Below are 23,340 nucleotides of genomic sequence, written 5' to 3'. Positions count from 1 at the left end.
CATATAAGGCCTAGGCTGCTCCCTTGAATCCTAATTGGCTGGCTCAACTGCTCGTCTGGTGCCCAACTAATTTAATTAATCATTGCAATAGTAAATTTTGTTCTTTTAGGCCTTATGTTACGCTACAGACTGGAAGTATAGATACTACACAGTTAAACAATACCGATATTGCACCTGAGTCATTGATTATAAGCAGGAAAAAATAAAAGCAACATAGACAAGCTGAGTAGCAGAATTTACATTATTGCACGTATCAAATTTGATATGCGATATATCACAATTACTAGACCTATATACAGATACGAATATTTTAGGGTTTAAGGATATCTGCTTTTATTACCTAGAAAATCAAAATATATTGTTCGTAGCCTTAAAAAATTGATTTTCGCCACATTTTTGGGAATAAAATGTCACATAAATCAGGCTAGGAATGATTTATTAACAAATCCCTCTGTAAATATCTTCAGAATATAGTTAGGTGTATAAGTGGAAAGTTTGGTGTACAAAGGTGCTACAGAGGCTGAGATGTTCGATGTTCGATGTTCAACTCATTTTGAGAAAACAGCATTCAAAGATTTACATTGGGGAATTTAATACATTTCTATTGGAAACAATTGCTCAAACAGAATAAATGTTCAGGCCCTGAGTAATAATGTTATAGTATATTTCAAGCTCATGAAAACTGATCATTTAATAACATGACAGACATATAAGGCCTACAACTGTAGTAACCCAACTACTAAACATATAGGCCTACACTGCACAATGCTAACTTTTTGGTAAATTTGGGAGAAACTTACTGCCGCAAGTAAACAAAATGTAATAAAATAAACGTCTAATGTGTAATTTGAATGTTTTCTTTATCGCAGTTTGAAAGAATATTCAAAATTGACCACTGCATGAAAACTCAAAACTCGCCATAAGCTTATTTTCAACAATAAAACTACAACATTAAGATATAACAATATGTCATAGTGTTACATCAAGTGTTTGAGTTTATGATGGGTACATGATTGATTGATTTTAACCATGATTTCATCTTAAATCTTATCTCACTTGGTACCTAGGTCCAATAGTTTGTGGCTCTTACAGAGATCACATTAAGGGTAACACTGAACTCTAGAGTGCAGGGAAGTAAAAAAAAAATAAAAAAATGTAAATAACAAAAACATAATTAACAGATTTACTCAACTCAGTGTTGTAATTTCTTCATTATAGCCTATACATGCCTCCGTCTTGCCCGTAAGGCCCACTAGATGGGGTCAAAAGCTAGAACAAAGATGGCGGGGGTGAACTCTACAAGACGATGTAGTTATCAGAATCACAATCAGCTCTGTGGGCCAAATATGTGCAGGCTACACATATAAGGAATGTAGGCTGCTTTATAGCTTTGCCCTCAATATAGTGACACAGAAACAGCAGCTGGGAACAAGGTTATTGTGTTGTATATGGGAGTTTATCCTCTTTTAGAAAATTAGTGGAGGGAAATGAGGTGCTTATGTAACATGGCTAACACCAAATCACTGCAGAGATGCTGAGGTGTCTCTGAGGACACATTTCCATGGCTAACTGTGGTTCAGCCATACTGCCACAAACACATGAAAGAACATTTGCACTCAGGTCTGCTCTCGGTCTGCAGCTGCGGTTGTGAATTAGAAGAGCACGTCAACTTCTCAGGATATGAAAACAGGAAATAATAACACTGGTGGCGAGAACGCGCACGGCGCCGCCGCCCATGAGTGCTCGACCCGGCCGTGCACTACAAGAAAGAACTCCTCGACGCCATCTTGTTCCCGACAACGATAACGAATTTCGCTTAACAACAGGAAGTCACACTTTATCGCCCGATTAAAATAGTCTGTTTACTACTTTAATGGGCGAAACATGGCGGTGTCTGTTAGAGCTATCTGCCTTTAACCCACCGGGAAGCCTCTTTACGGAAATGAGCCACACACACAGTACGTTGTTACCTAATGGCGCCTGGTCGTAGCTGCTCTCCAGTTGCGCCCCTCTCCCCTCACAGCTCAGAGCCCGCCCACAAAATACTGGCTGCATGATGTCATCAGTAACCAACCATTTCTCAAAAATAACCAATTTTCATCAGCTTCTTTTTCGACAACCATTAACCTCCCACCGACTCTGCGTCACTATCTTTACATAAAAGATCATCTTCACAGCGAAAACGCGATGGGCTCATGGGAACATGTTATCCTCTCCGGAAAAACAAAAATCAAGTGACCCTTTCATCGCTGCGTCCTCCACAGCCGTTTAGCAACATTTCCGTTCAGCAGCGGGCAACAGAGGCTCGATCAGCCCAACTTTTACCTCCGTCCTCCCCCCAAGTTTATTTCTAACAACCCGTCTGACCGTGCACCAGCAGTTGCAGCGGTACTGCGCCAGTGCGCATGCGCGGGGGGATGCGGTTTAGGGTGGGGGAGGGTCAATAAATGGAAACGATGAGAACATCCTCTCTCAACATATGATGTCAAAGGGATTTCTACAGACACATTTCTGGAGGTTTGACAGTAAACGATTCACCACAACAATAAAGCAGTCGGAAAAAAAGGCTACAGTTATTTTATTTCAGTGTCAAACACGTCTCAGCTTACATTCAGCTGGTTAATAAATCAGAGGGGCTGTAAACTGCAACTAGGAGGTGATGGTTATGGGGTGTAAACACAGGCTGTAATTGTTATGAGTGTGTGTACACTGTAAGTTTAAATGTTTGCAAACCTTCAAAAATGTGAGTGAAGTGAGCTGAGGTAGATTAGACTTTTATTAGTCCCACACCAGGGAAGTTCACAGGTCAGAAGCAAGAAAACAAAGGGAGAAAAGTGATTTAAAAAGGATTATAAAAATTACAAAAATTATAAATTAGATTAGAAAAATACAAAAAGGAAAAAAATCCACTTTTTTTTTTTTTTTTTTTACAAAAAATATAAATTTGATAAGAAAAATACAAAAAAAAAATCCCAAAAAATAGATAAAATAATACAATATAAAATCTATATACAGATACTGTATGTCCATGATGAGACTTTATTAGTCCCACATGGGGGAAGTTCACAGGTCAGAAGCAAGAAAACAAAAGGAGAAAAAAAAGTGATTGAGTGCTTAAAAAGGATCAAAAATATTACATAAAATTAAATAATTGGATTTATTAGTCTGACACCGGGGATATTCACGGGTCAGAGGTAAGAAAACAGGGAAAAAAATTGATCGAGTGCTTGAAAGGGATAAATAAAATGTAAAAATTAAAATTAGATAAAAATACAATATAAAATCTATATACACCTTTCACTTACACAGATACTGTATGTCCATGATAAGACTTTTTTAGTCCCACACTGGGGGAATTCATAGTTGAAAAGCAAGAAAACAAAAAGTGATTAAAAAGGATAAAAATAATACAAAAAATACAACTGGATAATACACCTATATACACCTTTCACCTATACAGATACTGTACATCCATGATAAGACCATTATTACTAACACACCAGGGAAATTCACAGGTCAGACGCAAGAAAACAAAAGGATAAAATAAGTGACTGAGTGCTTAAAAAGGATAAAATATTAAAAAAATAAATAAAAAGAAATGACAAAAAATAAAAATTAGATATAAACTACAATACAAAATCTATATGAACTTTCATTTATACAGATACTGTATGGCCATGATTGACAGCTGCAGAGGATAAACTGAAATACACACATGGTGTATAGTATATTTATTGTAAATATATAGAGCCTGTAAATATTATTGCATAGTAAGCATCGTAGAAAGTTGCACATACGTTACACTGTATAATCACACAGAATATAGCTAAGTACATATATATGTGGGTGGAGTAGAAGTAATGCATGTAAGCTGCTGTATTGTAAGTGGATGTATTACATAATCTAATTAGATATAAAGTTATTAATTTTTCTCTTTAACGCCCTGTTCAAGACTCGATCCAATCAGATTTCAGATTCAGATCGGAATACGTCTGAACAGCTGGGCCCAGAGATGACCTAAGACAGGCATGACCATAGTCTGACCCGGGGGCCAATCATGGCAGGCAAAATTATTTTAAACTGCCTGTGGCTTGTTGCTCAAAATATACTATGTGTGGCCCACCGATAGATAGATAGATAGATAGATAGATAGATAGATAGATAGATAATTCTGTTACAGCAACTAGATAATTTAAGACAAGATAAAAAGAAATATATGCCAACAATGAGTCCCCATTATATACAATATTTATAAATAGTAGCTTAAATTAAGAGTGTGACAACTTAAAACAAAGAGATTGTTTATCCCTGGCCTTCATCCTGATGTGCACTTGAGATTTTGTCCTAAAGCCCAGTGTGATCTGTATAAACTCTCAGGCTTTAGAGTGTGTGTGTGATTTATGACACGTCCAACAATGTCGTGGCCCTGTATGGTGTATGTTCTTTGTCCGTGATTCAGTCTTATTGGTCAGTGTTTCATAGACTACCCCTTCCTAACATCAGTTCAATATACAAAACGCTGCTCTTGTGTAAGGGGGTTACATAACAGCTTAGTTGCCTCCTACTGCGCTGGGTAGCGGATTTAGGTGCTCCTTTTCAGCCGTGCCAGTTGTAAAATCAAGGATTTTGGTCCAAAATAGCCACATCTTGGTTTTGGAAATGTGGATGTGTGTTACAGGCAAGCTTGTGGTGATGTTAATGAACAATGTGGACTGGCCTAGAAGCTGTACTTTGTTTATCTAATATAAAAAACAGACATTATAATAAAGCAAAAGCATTGTAGGGGTTGAGTGAAATATAAAGTAGCTTTGTGGCTTCGTGCTGAGGCAAAATACCCTGATTCACCCTGAGAGGAAGAGGAGGAAATGGGAGGGGAAACAACAGTTAGTTGAAACAAAACTTTCTGATAAAAACATTCCCACAGCTGACTTCACTTTGAGATAATCAGAGAGATTGCACGGCCATTACTGTACCCAGCACACCACACTGTGCTGCAGAGCATGCCGCACAGATATGTCTGATAGGCTATTTTTAAAACTCTGATTAAACCACCACCACCACCACCACCACCACAGTATTAGGCCACGACTACAGCCAGTTTAATTACCACGCAGCCTTTAAATGATTTCCTAAGATCCAGTTTGTCTAATTGTTTGTTTGACAGCCATTGTCTAAGCTAAAGAGCGCGGCAGAAGGTAAATCCAGAGCGCTGCCGACAGAAATAGCAGAGTCTTGAGGAATCACAGGCGTGAACGCGCGCGGAGCACGGTCACGGTGCCCCTGTGAAATCGGGAGTGTAGCCCCGCAGTATGTGGAGGCGGGGCTCGGGTTTAGTGATGGGGAGGGAGGGGGGCTCGTGGGGGAGGCGGAGTCTCGGCAGTCCTGGCAGGGCCGCCATTTTTGCAAAGGGAAAAGAGACTGGTTTGAGGGGATCTAATTTCTAAAAGTCGCCGATGACTAGGGCACAGTTTTAACGGTTTCGAGTTGTTTTCTAGTCAAATTCGGGTCACCCCGTAGAACGAGAAGCAAGGGATTTTTCACGGGAGAGGACTCTGTAGAGGACACCTTTGAATACAAACATTTTAAAGCTTTGCTAGGGATCCGCAGTGTGTGGACAGAAGTATTGTTTTGGTTGTGGAAGCTGTGTGGAAAGCGACGGGGGTCTTACCCAGGTCCCCTTATTCGCTATTCAGATCATCCAGAGTGGACATAAAACGGTAAGCAAACTGCATTTAGTGGTACTTGTAGGGTGAGCACAAATCTGACCTGGAAGGCTATTGTTGGCTTTAGTTAGCTGGCTAGGCACATCATGCTGATGCTGGCTAACGTAGTTGTAGTATCAGCTGAGTTTAGCTTGCTAGCTAGCTTATCAACACCGTTAGTTCAGGGCATGTGGATATTCTGTCCCTTTTCTTTATATTTACCGTGATAGGAGTTTGAAAACCGCTTACTAGGTGACGCAAGTTTCCAATGTTAAGTGTCAAGTTGGCCAGCCAGGAGAGCACTTGCTAACTAGCGCATGCTACTAGCTCAAATTAGCTTGACACAGACCGAGCAGGGCTCTGACTCCTCTTTGATAGTGTGGCGATACACGAGACGTCATACAAAGTTATCGGGTAAATATTATTTACACGTCGTGGTGATCGATATAATTGTTTGCCACATAGTTAAAGCAACCTTTACGCTTAAACACACATTACCGTTATGAGTAACGTAAGACGAAAATTAGATTAATGGCTGTCCTAACATGTAACGTCTTTGCTACAACAACAGTTAACATTGCCAGCAGTGAACTTGTCCTTAAAAATACGACATATTAGTATCCGCGCGTTGACTTAACTACAGAAGGGGACTCAGTTGATGTTGAGCTTGACACAGAGAGACTGCGGGCCATATTGCGCACGGTTTCATCCCTTTTAGTGTAAATAACGTGACCTCCTAATGTAAAGCTACCCGCTTTATTTCCCAACCACTTAATTCACTTTACATTACCGAAGGTCCTTGCAGCTGTCAGCAAACGCGCCAGATCTCTTTTTTTTACCCCCACATCCCCATATACTCGATAACAGTGTTTGCAACACTGTCACCCAGCATGAAAACAGTACATTTAACATCAGCTACAAACTTGAATTTGTCGTGGTGGCTCCCACCCTGCTTACCCGAGCACGGGACATTATTTCCGTTCAGCGCAAATTTCATACAATGCCACTGTTCAAAGCCGGAGAACAATGAGCGTTTACATGCATGTAAACAGTTATATGAAGATGTTTAGACTGTTGTGTCCTAGTCGACTCGGAGCAAGAGCAGCTGTTAAAATAGCTTAAATGCCTAGCTACATTGCGCAGTAATCTCATAGGCGACTGAGCTTTTATGGAGTCGTGGTTATGACAATCGAGAATAGACCCAATGTCAATCGAGAGAACTATTTTGTTATAATCGGAGTTAAAAGTACATGTAGCGATCACTTAATTTAGATTCAGGGGTGTATTGGGTTCAAATGCTGCAAGCGTGGGGGAGGGGGTGTTCCATTTGGGCATCTCGCCCCAGTCATACAATTTGTAACTCCATCTCGATTGGCAACCCCGGCCATGCTTAACTACACTGTCGCAATTGCTTTAACCCGACCTGAAATAAATAAATGTGCAATAGGCTGTGGTTTGCACCCGAGCTCGCCTCTCTCATCGCTGGTGTTGTCGCTCTTTCCTGTTCTGTGACGAGCCAAGTATTAATCCACTTCTTTCGTGTCGCTGCTAGCTTACTTTGCTAACTTTAACCCTCTACGCATTATGCCGTTAGCTCCCGCTAGCTTTGTACGCTACGGTCATTTTTTGGCCTTTATTTACGGTCCAAAACGAACATATACCCCAAGTATCATTGTTTTAAAAGCTGCTTCTGTCGCCTTCTGTTATAAAAAGTCACATTTAAGGCGCTTCGTGCCTCCATTTTTCCGCTACTCCGAGTGCCATTACATTTAGCCTGCTACATTTCCAGAGGCCATTGCTGGCCGTAATTGCTAGCCGATTAGCTTACTGGCTCTGCTGTCGACGAATTCACAAAAAAGCCCTAATGATAACAACACAGAGACTGTACCGACAGAGTGATACTTAAGGTAGAGTGTATGAAAGAGGCGATTGAATGCATTCTTGGGGATTTTCCTCCCATGGCGAGGCTCCCCTGGCCACACGATTGTCTCGCCGTCCTGAGAAAAGCGCTATGAAAATGGCGACAGCACCAGGGTGTTGTGGTAACATAATAGCAACGTTGTACCCTCCACACCCCTATCGGCAGGACTGACTGCAGCGCCGACATACTCACTGGGAAGCAACTACACAACACATGATTATTTTAAAAAGAAATCTAGATAGAGTTAAGGCATAGCAATAACGTCAGGCAACCTGGATCATGCCTCGGTAATACTGCGCCTTTGGCTTGTCATAGTTACAATCACTGACGCTGGTGTGCCTATTCCCAACACGAATAACATAGTATCCCTGTAACATGCGTCACGGCTTATGCTATTGCTCGTGTTTCGTGTTGTAATGTTGGATGTTGGGACATGAGGTTTATTATGATAAAACATGAGACACAAATGCCGAAAATACAGTGAAAAGCACATTGATGCACTTTATTAACACCAGTAAGTGTCATTAAGGCACAAAAGCACAACTCTGAATATAAATATATTGCAGGTTTGCTTCTTTACCACACATCACCTCCCTGAAACCACCTTTACAAAGTTCACATAATGTAGTTTGTCTCCTACACCCATGGTTTGCATTTCCTCTTTACTTTTAAACATTTAGTGTGATAGGAATGCACTCAATATTTCATTGAAACATATTAGGATGTGAGCTGGTTAGTTATGATGGTTAATGATTAGCATCTTGAATTTTAATCTCTGTGAAGAAGGATAGTTTAATGCATGTAGAGACTGTGAAGATCAAGTTCAAAGGCAGAAATCAGTTGAATATTTAATCTGCTGTAGCTCAAGACTCAACCTAAACAAACACAGCAGATTTATTAGACATTATAAATTGCGAGGAATGTCCCACTAAATGTTTAACAAGGTAATATAATATTCTACAGTTGCAAGTTACATGCTTCAAGTTCACAATAATATAAACAATTGTCTTGATCGCATCTACTCTTGCACATTCCCTCAGCACAATCCCATATAATAGGATAGGTTTAAAACTGGATGTTTATTAATGCTGTAGGCCAGGAAATTGCATTTTAATCACGTTCCCTCCATCTAACATCAGCGTATTAAAAATGAAAATATGCAGCAATCCAAATCAAAGCTAGTTCCCAGGATCATGTTTTCAAGCCTGTGGGCTCTCACAAAGCCCTGCGATGGTGTGGCACAGCTGTCCTTTCCTCTACGTCACCCTGTGGGACAAACTTTGGCACTTTATTCAGCTGGAATGCCGGTTCGTGACTATTGCCAAGTAGTGTTTTTTCTCTCTTTCCCTCCTGATAATTTCAGTGTTAGCCGAGTGAAGAAAGGGAACATTTAAAAGTTGCTGTAGCATGTGAAACCTCTGTCATTACAGTTCAAACAATTGACAACATAAATGTGGTTTACATGACTGTAAACAGCTGTGTAGCTGTTGGGTGAGGAAGTTGCATTGCTGTCAACCACAGTGCAGACTGTCAGTGTTAGACCAAGAGATGTTTTAAATACAGAAGTGCTTGTTTGACTAAAGCACCTGTCTGTACATTGAGCAATGCACAATACAGGCGTCCAAACCTCTTCAAACTAAACCATATGAAATAGGCAGACAGACGAGGGCCAGTTTCAAGTCACTTTATCATTATTTAAACCATAAATGCCGCTAAGCACTTGAATGGACTGTATAGCTTTTATCCACTGAGGGTCAGCTGTAATGAAGTTCAGCTGCCTGTGGATATGGTTCACATAAGGGTCTTCTCTTTTGTGGAGGGTTTATTATTACTAGATGAGTGAGAGGGCCCTACTGTGCTTAATCACTCTCTGCTACATAATACACAAAATCCCCAGCCGTCTTCCTCTTTGTAAAGGAGCCGAGGCCTCTGTCCTTGATACTCACGTCTTCTTTCTCCTCTCTACATGATATCAGAGCTGAAAGTGTTAAATACCTGACTGGCTGCATGTGTGCCTGGTTGCCTTGTGCAGCAAAGTGTGTGTTTGCTTGCTTTGTTGACAGAGATGGTGACGGGAGGCGAGCTGCCACTCCCCCTCTGCCATAGGGATGGGGCACTCTGGCAGGCGGCAGGGAGTCACAGCAGTCTCAGATGACACACCTTTCCTCTCACCCTAACCCCTAGACACAGTTAGACACACACATGATCAAGTAGCCAGCACAGAATGATTTCATTTTTCACTGTGCACAGCAGAGAGACAGTAAGGAAGCTAAGCAGGTGCAGAGGATGTCTATTGGTGTATTGATATATTGATAGGGCAGATGAAGGCCACATACGCTTTCTCTTCCTGTACTTGGAGGAGCTTCACTTGTTATTGTCCTCTTCCCTGTCTCCAGATAATAAACACATCCCTGAAACAGTAGCACCAGTGTGTAGGTGATATGTTTGTCTCTGTAGATGCACACCTCACCATTTGGGGTTAAGCTGTGTGGCTGTGACCCAGTCTCCAGTGATCTCACTTGTGCAGTGCCCAGACCCTGAGAGACCCAGAGACAAAGCGGCCTGGCTCTGGGGCCCAACACAGTCACATGGTATCCCAGCTGGGAGGAGAAGCCGGGGCTCAGGTGACCTGTTTTTGTGCTGCTAGCTGGGCCGTAACAGATCCCTCTTTAAACTAGCAAGCTGCCTCCCCGACAGGTGGCTTTAGGGCTGCTGAGGCTGCAGCCCTGCTACACCTCCCTAACCTCCTTCCTGTTGCCGTGCCCGCATTACAATAGAATTTATGGGTGGTAGCACAAGTCAGGATGGGCCGAATAAAGAGGGGATGTGCCGTCAATGTTGGTGATGTAACGGCGCTGCGGTCCAGGCATGAAATTGATCCTCGAACACTGCTGTAATGGGACCTGAGTGGCTCTTATTGTTCTTTTGCCCTGTAGATGCTGAGTTATCTCTCCAAATTTCCTCTGGCCACACATGCACACGCATAGCTTACATTTTTAGCTAGCTGCACATTGCATTCTCCAAATGCTGTAATTAGCTTCCAGCTGCGTATATGCCCGCTCTGACATCCAGGATAGCTCTCCAGGATCAAGACACAAAGTCATAACGGCCTTCACACGTTCAGCCGCACAGATAAGGACGCAGCTCTGTGTGAATTGGTTCGTTTAATGTAACGCACACCTGTCTAATTTGCACAAGGAACTCACCTTTGGCCACACAGAGCCAGGCTGTGATACTCTGTAAGCGGGAGCGAGATGCAGAGATCGTGCCCTGGGGGGGTTCTCCTGAACAGACATTACTCAGACTACAGGAGGGCTGCCCCAGCTTTGCTGCCAGATCCTGTTCCTACTGCCTTTAACTCACTCACTCCCTGGCTATGTGAATTGAGCACAGAGGATATTGTTTTGCTTTTTGTCCTTGGGATGCTGTAGCAGGATTATACGTCTCAGGTCTTATCACATATAAATAGTATCCATGTAGATAAAACATCAGAGCATGCTGTGATGCTTTTTTAGGTTTCAGCTCCATCCTTACTGTGAAATAAGCATATAATGTAGCAATTTTTTTTAACTGCTGCCCTTCTCCTTAAATGTTTACGAGTCGCGAGTTTGGGGCATGAACGCTGCAACACAGCTGCCTCCCCATCATCTGACTCCTAAGTGGACTGATCTTTAGCCGAGGTATTGGCTTGCACCCACAACAACAAGAGTTCCTATTGTGACCACAGAAATTGCTTGTGTGGACGCTCGCATCCATATCCCCTGCTGTATTGATGTATGACTTCACCTTCAGTGCTCGAGTGCAGAGGGAGCGCTGGCAGCCGCGGGTCGGGCACGCTGATTTATGAAGGACAGGGCAGATGCGATGTGTCCCACTGTGGGCACCGTGAAAAAGAGGCCCAGGCCTACATTCCATCTGGGTCATGCTTCCTGTGTACACCGCCGTGTTTGTATGGGTTTGTTTTATCCGTTTGTTTATGAGCTGAGTCATTGCAGCCAGCTACGAGGACGGTGTGAAGTCACATCAGCTTGGCAGGGGGGCTGTGGGATTCAGTTGGAATCCCTCATTTTCTGTTGCTCCTCCTACTTATCGGAAAACATAATCTGCCGAGACTTGGCTGCGAAAACGAGAATGAAAACACTCGCACACAGAGCAGCGGTAATAAGCCGAGGAGAGAGGAAAGCTGTTGTCTGTAGCGGCATGGTTTTTGAGCGTGGCGGTGTGGGTTTTCCCTCACTGACTTCAGTGCGGTTCTCTCTTAAAAGGATAGTTATTCCCTACACAATGACGTGACTGTGTCCCCTCGCTGAGGGAGGGGAAGGAGGAGAAAGCAGAGACTGGGTTACGCTATGTGCTCCACTCTGCCACCCAGAGTCCACCCAGGTCTCGGCTGTGTAGCGTCACTGTCAGACAGACCCCATGTACACCTCCCCCACCCCGCTGCCCTCTGAAATGGAGGGGCTGTGGATGATTTCTAAAGCTCCCTACAGCGAAAGGAAATCTGTACAGAGGACGGTTTTATAGAAAGGAACTGCAAACCACTTCCATCCCGTGGTTTGTTTCACTATCGTCCACTCTCGCTACATGTCTTTCTGCGTCCCTCTGCTGCTCACCCTCCCCTGTGCATGTTCCCCATTTTCCCCACCCCTCGCTCCTCTCATGTGTTTCCATAACAGCAGTGGATTTGGCCAAAGGTGGCTTTAAATGGTCTCTCCTGGGCTCCTTGTAATTAGGAACTGCGTCTGCGACACTCCCCTTCCCCTTCGCTCTGCGTTACTGTCTCAGGTTTATTTAGGAAATGCACAGAGGAGGGAGAGAAATCTGGCTGGGCGGGGTGACTGGGCACAAGAAGAGGAGGGGGGGGTTGGTATATATTTTTCTTTTTTCTTCTCCTTTCTTTGGCTGCGTTTCTCCGGCGTGATGGACAGCTCTTCTAGAGGAAGTAGGAGGAGCAGGCAGAGGCAGTCACAGCACAGCTCAGATTTAGTCAGGAATGCTGCTGTACTGTACTTGTTTTTCTTTTTTCCACCCGCCTTTTGTCGGTCTTGACTCTGTGTCTGGCTGCAGTGCGGTGTGTGTACGTTTGAAAGGACAGGGCGAGGGGTTATCTGGTTGATTGTGTGTGTGTGCGTGGAAGGGGGGGGGTGAACGTGAGCTCGTGTGTGCATTCCTTAGCTGTGACAGCAGGATTCCCTGGATGAACTGGAGGCAATCGGTGTGGACGAGGGAACAAACAGGCTGCTTCTGAGGAAAGCTTTTTAACCAGTGTTGAAACATACTGGGCCTCTCTGATCATACAAAGGAGGGGGGAGTCTGTCATTTCAGTGTTTTTGGCAAACGGGCCTCTCCTGGTTGAAAGAAAGTGTTGTGGTTACATCAGCTTCCATCACGAAATGCCCCTGCCAGTGATAAAGCCCTACTGTTGTTTAACCCAGTCACTGCACACAGGATCAAGGGAGAATTTGGAGGGTGATCCCATCAGTGGCCTTGGCTGCCACACAGACACACAGGGGTCTTCTTCCTGCTATTAATTAGGCCTGGGGCTGACAGCTGTCATGTCTCTGAGCCTCTCACCAGTCATGTTGGCTTAAGTAGTGCATTTGGGTGAATTAGTACCTGAAATTACTCTCATGGCTGTTTTCCCTTTTTAAAGGAAGTATATCACTGCTGGAAAGATAATCTTTTCATAAAACTGGGCTGCCTGTGCAGTTTAAACACAAATTCTTGTGACATTGGTGCTTTATGATAAAAGAAAACAAAATATAGATAGGGAACTTACAACTACCAGGATGCATTGCGCCGAACTAGAACAATAAATGCTCCCACTGGTGGGCGACATAGGTGAGCTTATCCACATTTCCACAGGAAACAATATGGCGACCGGCTGGTAACAATCTCAAAAACATTTGAGGCAAGAAACTGGTGACGCAGAACAGAATCTTGTGCTGCATTCAAATTTGTTAGCTCATGTTTCGGACATCTGGAGTCGTAAACACGAACTCGGTTGCGAGTACCACAACAGCGGTGCTATCATATGGGCTCTTTATGTGAACACGGTAAATACGACGGCATTTGAATGCAGCATTTGTTAATATTTGATCAGAACTGCTTAGTTTTATTGTTGGATTATGATATTTTCAGCCCCAATTTTTACAATACAGGAAAAACACTATATGGCACCCACTTCCTGGACACAAATTCTTGTATTACAGCCAAACAGTGCACTAAAATAGGCTTCTGAAAACATTTCAGGCAAGAAAATTGGAGTGCAGCTACAGAATCTTGTTTACATTTTATCAGCACTGCCTTATTTTACAATTGGATCCGCATTTGAGAGAGCAGCGGCGGCGTCCCTCTCTAAATCCGCCTCTACACCCTTTGTGTCTGTAGTGGCAGAATCAAGTGCAGTCTTCTGTTGTGTGTTTCTCCCATTTGAACTACGAGTTTCCTTGACAGAGGCCGTGCTCTCAGGGTTGACACCAGCCAACCTGGTAATGAAATACAAGTTTCCTGGAGGGAGACCTACGTGCCGTCTTGACATGCATTTGTGCGAGCGCTTCAGAGGGCACGGTTAGGCCACAACAGGCAGATACCTCACAGGCGTGCAGAGACATGTTTCAGTGCGACTGTGTGTCATTACTAAGTGTGTGAAATGTGTCCCTACTCGATACATGACACATCCCTGCTTTGTAACCCCTCTCCCATCTACACCCCGAGCCTTGATCTGAGCCTTTTGTTTGGCCACAGTGTGCATGAGCAGGCGGAGGTGTGACCTCCAGCCTATTTTGTCTCGGCATCTGTCCCTCCCATTAATCCCGCTTATCAACAGAGCCCTGTGTATCAGGGGCAGCCACACTGACACATATGCTCCCGTCTGGATTCACATCAGACGTAAATACGTAGCTTAATATTCCCATCAATACCACTATTGTATAATTTATTAGTCCAAGCAGCCGCCTGCTTGGGCACCGAAGGGACACTACCATTCATCGCCTGTCACCTAATGTAGTCAATTATTGATGCCTTGATCTTACAGTAGCAACAAAAACATGACACTTCCTATCAATAAAATGTGTAAAGATTTTTGTGTGTCTTTTTTATTGGGACGACTGTGTGTGAGTACCTAGAACAGAGCAGTCCTCTCCAGTCGAAGGGGGAAAAATGGCCTCTGTGTGTTGTTGCGTTTTTTTCCTCCCTCCTTTCATGGCGGCTGGCTGCTCTGTGTTCTCTTGCTCCCCTTTGTGGGAGCTTTCTTACAGTGCAGCCTTCTGCATTCCTGCCAGATAGTGTGTAGAGGTCGCTTTAGCGCAGCTCTCAGCCCAGGCATCACCTCACAATATCGTGTCCTCTCGCTTTTCATCAGTCAATAACCTCAGCCTGGTCGCTCTGTCAGAGGGGAAATTCCTCCCACACAGTTCCCTGAAAAACTCTTGCCCTGAAAGTATGAATCATGTGTTAACATGTGCTGGAAATACCCCTTTTTCACTATGATTTGTAATTTCGGGTTTGCTAGACACTGCAGCCTTGCAGTTGCTTTTGATGTTGGTGTGAAAGAAATTACACGCTGTTGAACTGATCATCAATGTATGCTTCTATAAACTGATTTTCTTTTGCTCTCTTTTGCTTCCTCTCCACGTTCAGGCCTTGTGGATGCACTTAGATGTCTGCAATGACTGCTGTGGCTGGTATGCCTCAGTGTTTTGGACTCCCATTCTCTGGACTCAGTAGGACAAGAACTGATCAGCAGAGAACGTCATGAGCATAGTCATCCCAGTAGGGGTGGACACAGCAGACACCTCATACCTGGACATGGCTGCGGGCTCAGAGTGAGTAACACTGACAAACACACCGAGCCTTCTCTGTTCGCACCTTTTCATGCCCCCTCACTTCCTCATTTCCTTCTCTCATTCATTCTTACATACCATCTTTGGTCTTTGCCAAAAGTTCATTCTCAGTTTCACTGTCACTGCTCTCATCTCTCACCCTTCTATGGTATTGCCGCACACACACATTTGACACTCTAATCTGATATAATATGATTTCCTCTGCCACCCCCCTCTCTTCTGTATACGCCCAACATGCCCTCTGTCATCTTTTTTTTTTAACTCTATGGCTTGATTCAGTCTCTCTTTCCACATAGATCTCCTCTCCCACATTTTTAATGTGAAACGAGGTTGCAGTTCATTGATGCAGGGCCCCTCTAGTGTCTGCCCTAATGGAAAGTTCAGTCTTGCCATTGATTATGCCTGCACTCAACCATCGCTCATCGCACAGACCTTGCCAGTGTTCAGCTATTAACTACATCTGCCCATGTGAAACTGGCAGCACGCCTAGAATGTAGATGCCTGTGTTTATAACACCCTCCGTGTGAAGCGTACACAACATAATTTTCCTTGATCCTTTACTAATGCTGTAGCTTGATGTTTGCACATGTGTACACCGCATCGAGTGAGTAAAACAGAAATGGCGCATGGAGCCATGGCAACAAGCCTCCCGTCGCCCCTCCTCTCCGTTTCCTATAGTTTCGTCAAGGACATTGCCGTGGCTTTTTCTGGTCAAATAAATGAAGCAAGAGGTTCTCGTGTGACTAAAGAATAACACACGTCATCAACTTATGAGGGGCTCCTGTCCCTTTAAAAAAGAGAGCGAGAGGGAGAGCCCTCCCCTCGGCCTTCATCGGAGCTGTTGCCGTGACAGCTTGTGTTGCCATGGTATCTGTCCCTCGCCCCCCTCGCTCCCCTCTGCACTGCGCAGGGCCTGTTGCCATGGTCACTGGCCTGAGTGACAGGTGGCCCTCACATAGACATGGCGTCTTAAACAGTCCCACGGCGTCCCCCCCCGGCACACCCCCCCTCCTCCCTCCTCGGCTCCACGGAGCTCTGCAGCCACCGGGGGCAGGAGTAAACCCCTCGCCTTGACTCCCTCACTCACTCTTTGTCCGTCCGAGCTCTGCGTCCGATCGCCTGCTGCAGCTTTATTCAAAAGCAGATAACAAGCTTGAAAGGGGCTTCCACCTGCTGCTGCGCAGGTCCCATCCAGACCAGAGGGACACACACACACACACACATACACACACACGGCTCTTTGGAGTATTGTGAGCGCGCCAGCCGAGGTCTGGGATAGCGGGGCTGGTTACTCACCAGCAAAAACAGCGTCACGTTCCCTTCCACATCCCCCTGAAGTCTGCAGCAGCGTGACCAGCTGTTGGCTAATGCAGTGTGTGTGTGTCCACGGTGACACACAGAGCCTGGCGTGCGCGCACACGCCGCCAGAATACGTAGTGTTGCCATGGCAGCAAGTGGGAGCTCTTTAGGAGTGAAGGCGTTGCCTCTGGCTGTTCAGTGCTGCTCTTTTTCTCTCCTGCTGTTGATCTCTCCATTCTCAGCGCTCGTCCACTCTGCCTCTTCACCCTCTCCCGGCAGGTGCTCGCATTTTAAACGACATCTGTTCTCAGTTAAATACTCTTGACATTTGAGCTATAAATAGCGCGTACCTAGCTGCACACCTATTTTGAACCTGAAGTCCCAAAAATCCTCATTCCCGTCTCACTTATCTTTTCATGATGCAAGGCCGCAGCTGTTCATGTTCAAGTCTGATCATGACTGCCTGCAACCCTCTTACTTATGTGTACTCCAACTCTCTAGGCCCTACTTTTCCACTTCCCCGGAGTGGAGGCATGAATGATACAAACCCTCCAGCTATGCACACGTACATTTAAATGTGCTTCTTTCCTTCCCACTGAACAGGCTGGCTCACTGGTTTGCCTTTTGTATGTCTCTCTGTCTCCGCCTCTCTCACTGATTCACTTGTAGGTCAAACTGAAAGAAGGCTAAAGCTCAGTTCCTTTTTATAAATAATTTCCTCCTTTAACCATTAAATGATACACGCCTCGAGCAGATCTTAAATCCATGTATTATAAAATGTAGACTTTGATCTGGTTAATCATTAATGGGAGAGAGTTAAGAGAGCCCACTCAAGTTTTTAAATTCCCCTGCCTATCTCTCACACCAGTGTGGCCGTTAAACTGTTGTGTACACAGTCACAAAAACATGGGATGGATACACTCACTCACACCTTACCCGTGGGCCCGCCTCCAGACCTCATGCATGCACTTACGTTTTCACTTTGACAGTGAATACTTGAGCTGCAACGCACACAGGAAGTGTTGCACATTGCTCTTAAGGCATGCAACACGAGCGATAGGGCTGAGAAGGGCTCACGCAGGTATCGTATCACCACTTTACCATGGGACTCTTATTCAAATTTCACTTCAAATCTACATAATCATTATCTCTAACTCCAAATGGGGACTGGCTCTTTTTTTTTTTACTGTACTTGTTTTCTGTATGAGAGCTTTAAAATATGGCGGTTGTGGAGTGACGGTGTGAGCAGAACTGAACAGTTACATAGGCAGAATTGCTGCATGGCCTGTTAACAGTCCCCGTAGTCTTTTAGCCTTTTGTACCCGTCTTGCTCTGTGTACCTGAGAGGCTGTCCAGTGTGCTTAGTGAGCTTTTTTCCTTGTTTCTGCCTCGTTCGTGGAAAGTTGTCAGCCCTCATGGAGTTAGTAGGTGTAAGGTTAACTTTTGGGAAAGAGAAAGGGAGGGAAACTCAGCAGCTGTCGCGTATACCTCCACTCCTTGACGGTTTTTATAAGCCTCTGACCTTGGAGCAGTTTTTTAGAGCGGACTATGTGAAAAGAGGAACATCAAGTGATCTGCTCGCATGAATGACCCATTAACACGTGGATCTCTGCTACCGCACCTCACCTCAAACTCTCTCCTTGTGTTGCAAGTCCTGCTCGTCCCATAGTATTTCTCTCCCTCTTACCTCCTCATGCCTATCTTGTCTCATGCCGTCCATTTTTGCCAGTTCCACTTCCTCTAGAGCCACCCCCTCAGCAACTGAAGAACAGATTAATCATGTCATGATAAGGGTGGGTTGGTCTCAAACGGCCAAACAGGCTCTCTGCTCAGCTGCATTGTGAAGTGGGGAAAGTGGACGTACTGGTTTGGTGTGAATACATGGCTGCATGTTTATTGTTTTGTGTGAGTGGAGTGCAAGGCGGCATGTTTCTAATAATTGTCTGCGCTGTGGGTGTGGATTCTGGAGTGCTTTCGTCATTTATTCTGACAGATATCATTATTATTATTATTATTATTATTATTATTATTATTATTATTGTTATTATTATTATTATTATTATTATTATTATTGTTATTATTATTATTATCTGTCTGGCTCTCAGGCCTGTGCTGACATGACAGCATTCACAGTCATTGGTGGAAGAAGCACTCAGATCATTTCTATAAATAAGAGTATATCAGTAAAATGTATTCAGTGTCAAAATAGGGTGTCTGCAGGTCCTTAAAGTCTGGTTTCTATAAATATTACCCCTTAAAAGTTATTAAATAATAGGTTAATTAACTGCCATAATCAACTAATTTAATTTACCTATCTTTAAATTTCTTTTGGTCAAATTGAGACAAGCTCTTCTGTGTGAAAGTCCACATTTATGATGTTAGAAATCATTAAACCTACCACTGAACCTAATACTGTCTTTAACTTTATACTTACACAGGGCAGTGTATTGATATTATCCAACAGCAACTCCCAAAACGTTGGGATGCTGTGTGTACATAAAATCAGAAAAAAATCAGAAGGCAGTGATTTGCAAATTATTATTGACAGTGGGGGAAGTAAGTATTCAACATGTCAAATTTTCCTCCATCAAACATGTTACCATTGTAGCTATTCACATGAAATTTAGGCCAGAAATTGGTATTAATTAAATAAAACTACACAGATAAAGATATTGTAACATTTCACCTTTTAAAAAGATGTGCAAAAAAGTAAAAAGACACAGAAAAAAAATATTATACATGCTAACTGACATTGAGAAGCCTTTGTTTACAATGCCAGCATCAGAATGAGTGTATATTTACAGGAAAACTGACATTTATCAGTTTGAATATTAAATATTTTGTCTAGATATTTTCTTAGATTTTGGATATTGTAATATCATAAGTGTCTTTTCCTGGTTTTAAAGGCTGCTTTACAGTAAAGTAATGTTATTTTCTGAACTTAATTGGACTGTTCTCGCTGTTCAATCATTTGCCTTCACCCACTTAGTCATTATTTCCACATTACTAATGATGTTATTGTGTAAATACCCTACAATATCGATATCAAAGTATTTGGTTAAACAATATTGTGATACTTGCTTTTCCGCCCAGCTGTAACTCACTGTAATAACCATATTCCTATAGAAAAACCTACCTCTGCACGGGACCATAGATTCAAACCTTTACTCACCTGCAGTGCTTGAATAGGAAAAAGACGATTTGTTGAAAATCAGTTTTTATTTCAGTTAAAAAGTGTCTTGAAAAGGTTCGATACCCTGCAAAAGTACTCATTCTGCAGGAAAACTGCCCATGTAACAGATATATTGTAATGTAATATATGACATTTGTAGTTTGTATTTGAAGAAAATCCTCTAGTAAACAAATTTGTGTGCATTTGAATAATTTAATCTTTGCTTTTTCTTTGTGAAATAACAGACCTCTTAACCATGTGAGAAAAAGTACACGCCACAGTTTTATAATGCTCACAGGACAAAAGCCTGGAAACCACTGGTTTAATTTGTGAAAAGTGATATTTGCAAGCCTGTTATGTTTATTTGTGTGAAATATTGAAAAGTATTCAGTAACTATAACTGTCAGATAAATGCAAAGATAGGAAACGGTGATTCTCAAACTTTGTAAATAATGTACGGCACCCGAAATGTTTTTTTCAGCTGACCAGCGCCAAACATTTTTGGTGAAAGTTGACGTTATGTGAACGTGGTTGTGTTTCAGTAGTTGACAATTTAGAGCACTTAACAGTTGGACTGAAAATACAAATTATTGAACTAGTGTATAATTATTTTAGGTATTTTGCATGACTGATATTTTTTAGATTAACATGAAAAATCCCATGTACCCCCTACAGTGCTTAGGGTACCCGTGCCCTCATTTAGGAAACACTGATGAAAAGTAAAGTACAGTATTTACCCCTGAAATGGAGTGCAGAAGTATAAAGTAGCAAATGTAAATTCTTCCCACCACTGGGTGTGCAGTGACCTACTGCCCCAGGCCCCCTGACAGCATTACAGCCTTTAGCATGCATCCATATTCTTACCACTCTTCTTCTGTGTCACCATCAGTAGCTGCCCTGCCTCCCTGCTCAGCACACTGACGCACACACACACTTCCTCACACTGTTTATGGGAAACAATTACTCTGTGTAACCTTGTTATCAGAGTTTTTCAGTGTACAATAATGTGTGCTCTTTGTTTGTGTTGCTGTTCAGCAGACCAGAATCGGTGGAGGCCAGCCCTGTGGTGGTGGAAAAGTCCAGCTACCCACACCAGATCTACAGCAGCAGCTCTCACCATTCCCACAGTTACATTGGCCTGCCTTACGCTGTGAGTACACACTCTGTTCTTCCTCTCACGCTGTTACACATCACCTACACACCTTGAGCTCTCCCTCTTTGTTCAGCAGGGAATGCAACATGACCAGCTCCTGTTCAGGCTGACATAGAACACTGAGCTGTAATGTACGAGCCTCCTTAGTCTTATTGTCGTAAAGGAAATTAGAGCTTGATCGTCAGAAAATGAATCTGGTCGTATATTAATCTTTCAGGTCATTGTTAAAGCAAACGCATTCATGTGCTCCTCAAATGGTAGCATTCCCAAGTTGGGAGTCGTTCTTCCAACATCGGTGTGTTCATGAACTTTAAATGTGGAAACAACAGGAATACTACAGAGGAGATGTGTTGTTTTGTTGCTCAGAGCGCTTAAACGACATGTTGACGGCCGTCTCCAGTTTTTAACCACTGAAAATATTGCTCACCTGATTGTTATCTGGGTTGATGCTAATAATTAACTTTTCTACCTGATCTAGGTCACTTTGCGTGGACGCCAAGTAACGATTACAACCTAATACTAAATGTTATGTGAGCAAAAAGTTGACATGCAATATATAATTTAAAGAAAAAGTTGCTTTCATCCTCTGTGTTTCTGAATGTATAGCCGTTTTACACAGAGATCCAATGTTTGGCACATCATGTAACGGACTTTCTGTGCTGTTATTCCTAGTCAAGAGCTCACTTTAACGATTAAAAGTGACGCCAACTTGGGCTTTAGGCGATTTGAGGGGGTGTTGTCACTGTTCTCTGGTGTTGTATTGAGCAAATGATCGATTAATTGAACAAAAATCTTGGAAGATTATTGATAATGAAAGTAATCTGTAATCGCAGCTCCGTGGGAAATGGATGTCCTTTCCCAAATGCCTGGAAGTCAGCGGTCTAGGTCCTTGCCCTCAGAAATGGGCTCCTACTACACATCTTGCTTTGTCAATGACATGACCCCCCTATCTTCCATCTTTCCACCAGGACCATAACTATGGGGCGCGGCCCCCACCCACACCACCGGCCTCCCCTCCCCCCTCCATGTTGATCCGACAAGGAGAGGGGGGGTTGTTTGTTCCAGGGGGCCAGGACGAAGCATCCAGGGGCACCACGCTCAGCACCTCAGAGGATGGCAGCTACGGGGCTGACATCACCCGCTGCATCTGTGGCTTCACCCACGATGACGGCTACATGATCTGCTGTGACAAGTGCAGGTAGGAGCCCGGGGCGGTGTGTCATTGTTCGCCAGATCTTTGTCATGATTAGTGGATGACTCAGAAGTGTGTGTTCCTCCTGTGGCCCAAAGTTGTCGTCAACATTGGAACAACTGATTTTAAAAAGGTATTAAAATCTTCTGCTTGTTTTTCTTTCAGTGCCTGGCAGCACATAGACTGCATGGGCATCGACAGGCAGAACATTCCTGAGACCTACCTGTGTGAACGCTGTCAACCACGACACCTGGATCGAGAGAGGGCCATCCTACTGCAGACCAGGAAACGAGAATGTTTGTCTGGTACGCAAGACTACACAGATAATTATCTAGTTTTATAAAGAACAGAGAGCATGGTGTTATTTTGTGAGCTGCACCCACCGCAGATTCTGAGGTGTTAGACGTTGTCTACGCCAGCTCTTTTAGTTCTGCTTTTAGTGGCTGCCTATCTGCAGTAAATGGCCAGATTGTTAGTGAACCCAGCAGGTTGTAGGCTATGTCAGGGTGCAGCCTCCTCCCCCTGCAGGTCAGTCAGATTCCACTCAGCCTGATCCTGGGACACACTGACACCTGCTGGGCAAGACACAAACTCCTCCTCGAGTCTTTGCTGTAACATACCTCATCTTGTGTTATTATAACTTGGCTCGTTTTTTTATTTTTCCTGCAGCAGCTGTAGCACTTTATGCTAATTACTAATGAAGACATGTTTGCTTATTCAGATGGGGACACCAGTGCTACAGAGAGCGGAGATGAGGTGCCACTAGAGCTGTACTCCACCTTCCAACACACGCCTACCACCATCACCCTCACTACGGGGCGCCTTGGCAATAAGCAGACTGATAAAAAACGTAAAAAGAGTGGTGATAAAGAGCCTCCAGCATCTTCTGCCCGAGCTAAGAAGGTCAGGTTTGACTAATTAATTTGTAATGAAGCAGTCAAAGCACATTATGTGTTATATGTTTCAATTAACATTTTGATTTCTTTTCTCCTCTGACAGGCCTTCCGAGAAGGGTCCAGAAAATCCTCCAGAGTAAAGGTAAACTTGCAGAACACAA

At 43.6% G+C, this 23,340-nt stretch overlaps 1 protein-coding gene across 3 annotated transcripts in view; it reads left to right on the top strand.

Annotated features, from left to right (window-relative positions):
* The first annotated feature begins 5,341 nt into the window (after positions 1-5,341).
* The window catches only part of kmt2e (lysine (K)-specific methyltransferase 2E), a 34,670-nt gene continuing 16,671 nt past the window's right edge, over positions 5,342-23,340 (top strand). Inside the window, exons 1-7 of one of the 3 annotated variants that reach the window (XM_050036731.1) lie at positions 5,342-5,717; positions 15,265-15,449; positions 20,974-21,088; positions 22,060-22,289; positions 22,449-22,588; positions 23,005-23,186; positions 23,283-23,321. In XM_050036731.1, the coding sequence (XP_049892688.1) occupies positions 15,379-15,449; positions 20,974-21,088; positions 22,060-22,289; positions 22,449-22,588; positions 23,005-23,186; positions 23,283-23,321 (777 nt within the window). In that variant the 5' untranslated portion in view covers positions 5,342-5,717; positions 15,265-15,378. The remainder of the gene's footprint in view (positions 5,718-15,264; positions 15,450-20,973; positions 21,089-22,059; positions 22,290-22,448; positions 22,589-23,004; positions 23,187-23,282; positions 23,322-23,340) is intronic. The other 2 variants (XM_050036732.1, XM_050036733.1) reach the window with 2 other exon arrangements.

This window comes from Epinephelus moara, chromosome 23 (assembly GCF_006386435.1).
Source record: "Epinephelus moara isolate mb chromosome 23, YSFRI_EMoa_1.0, whole genome shotgun sequence".
NCBI lineage: Eukaryota > Metazoa > Chordata > Actinopteri > Perciformes > Serranidae > Epinephelus > Epinephelus moara.
The sequence above is the reverse complement of the archived record's forward strand: the minus strand, read 5'-3'. Positions and strand labels throughout refer to the sequence as shown.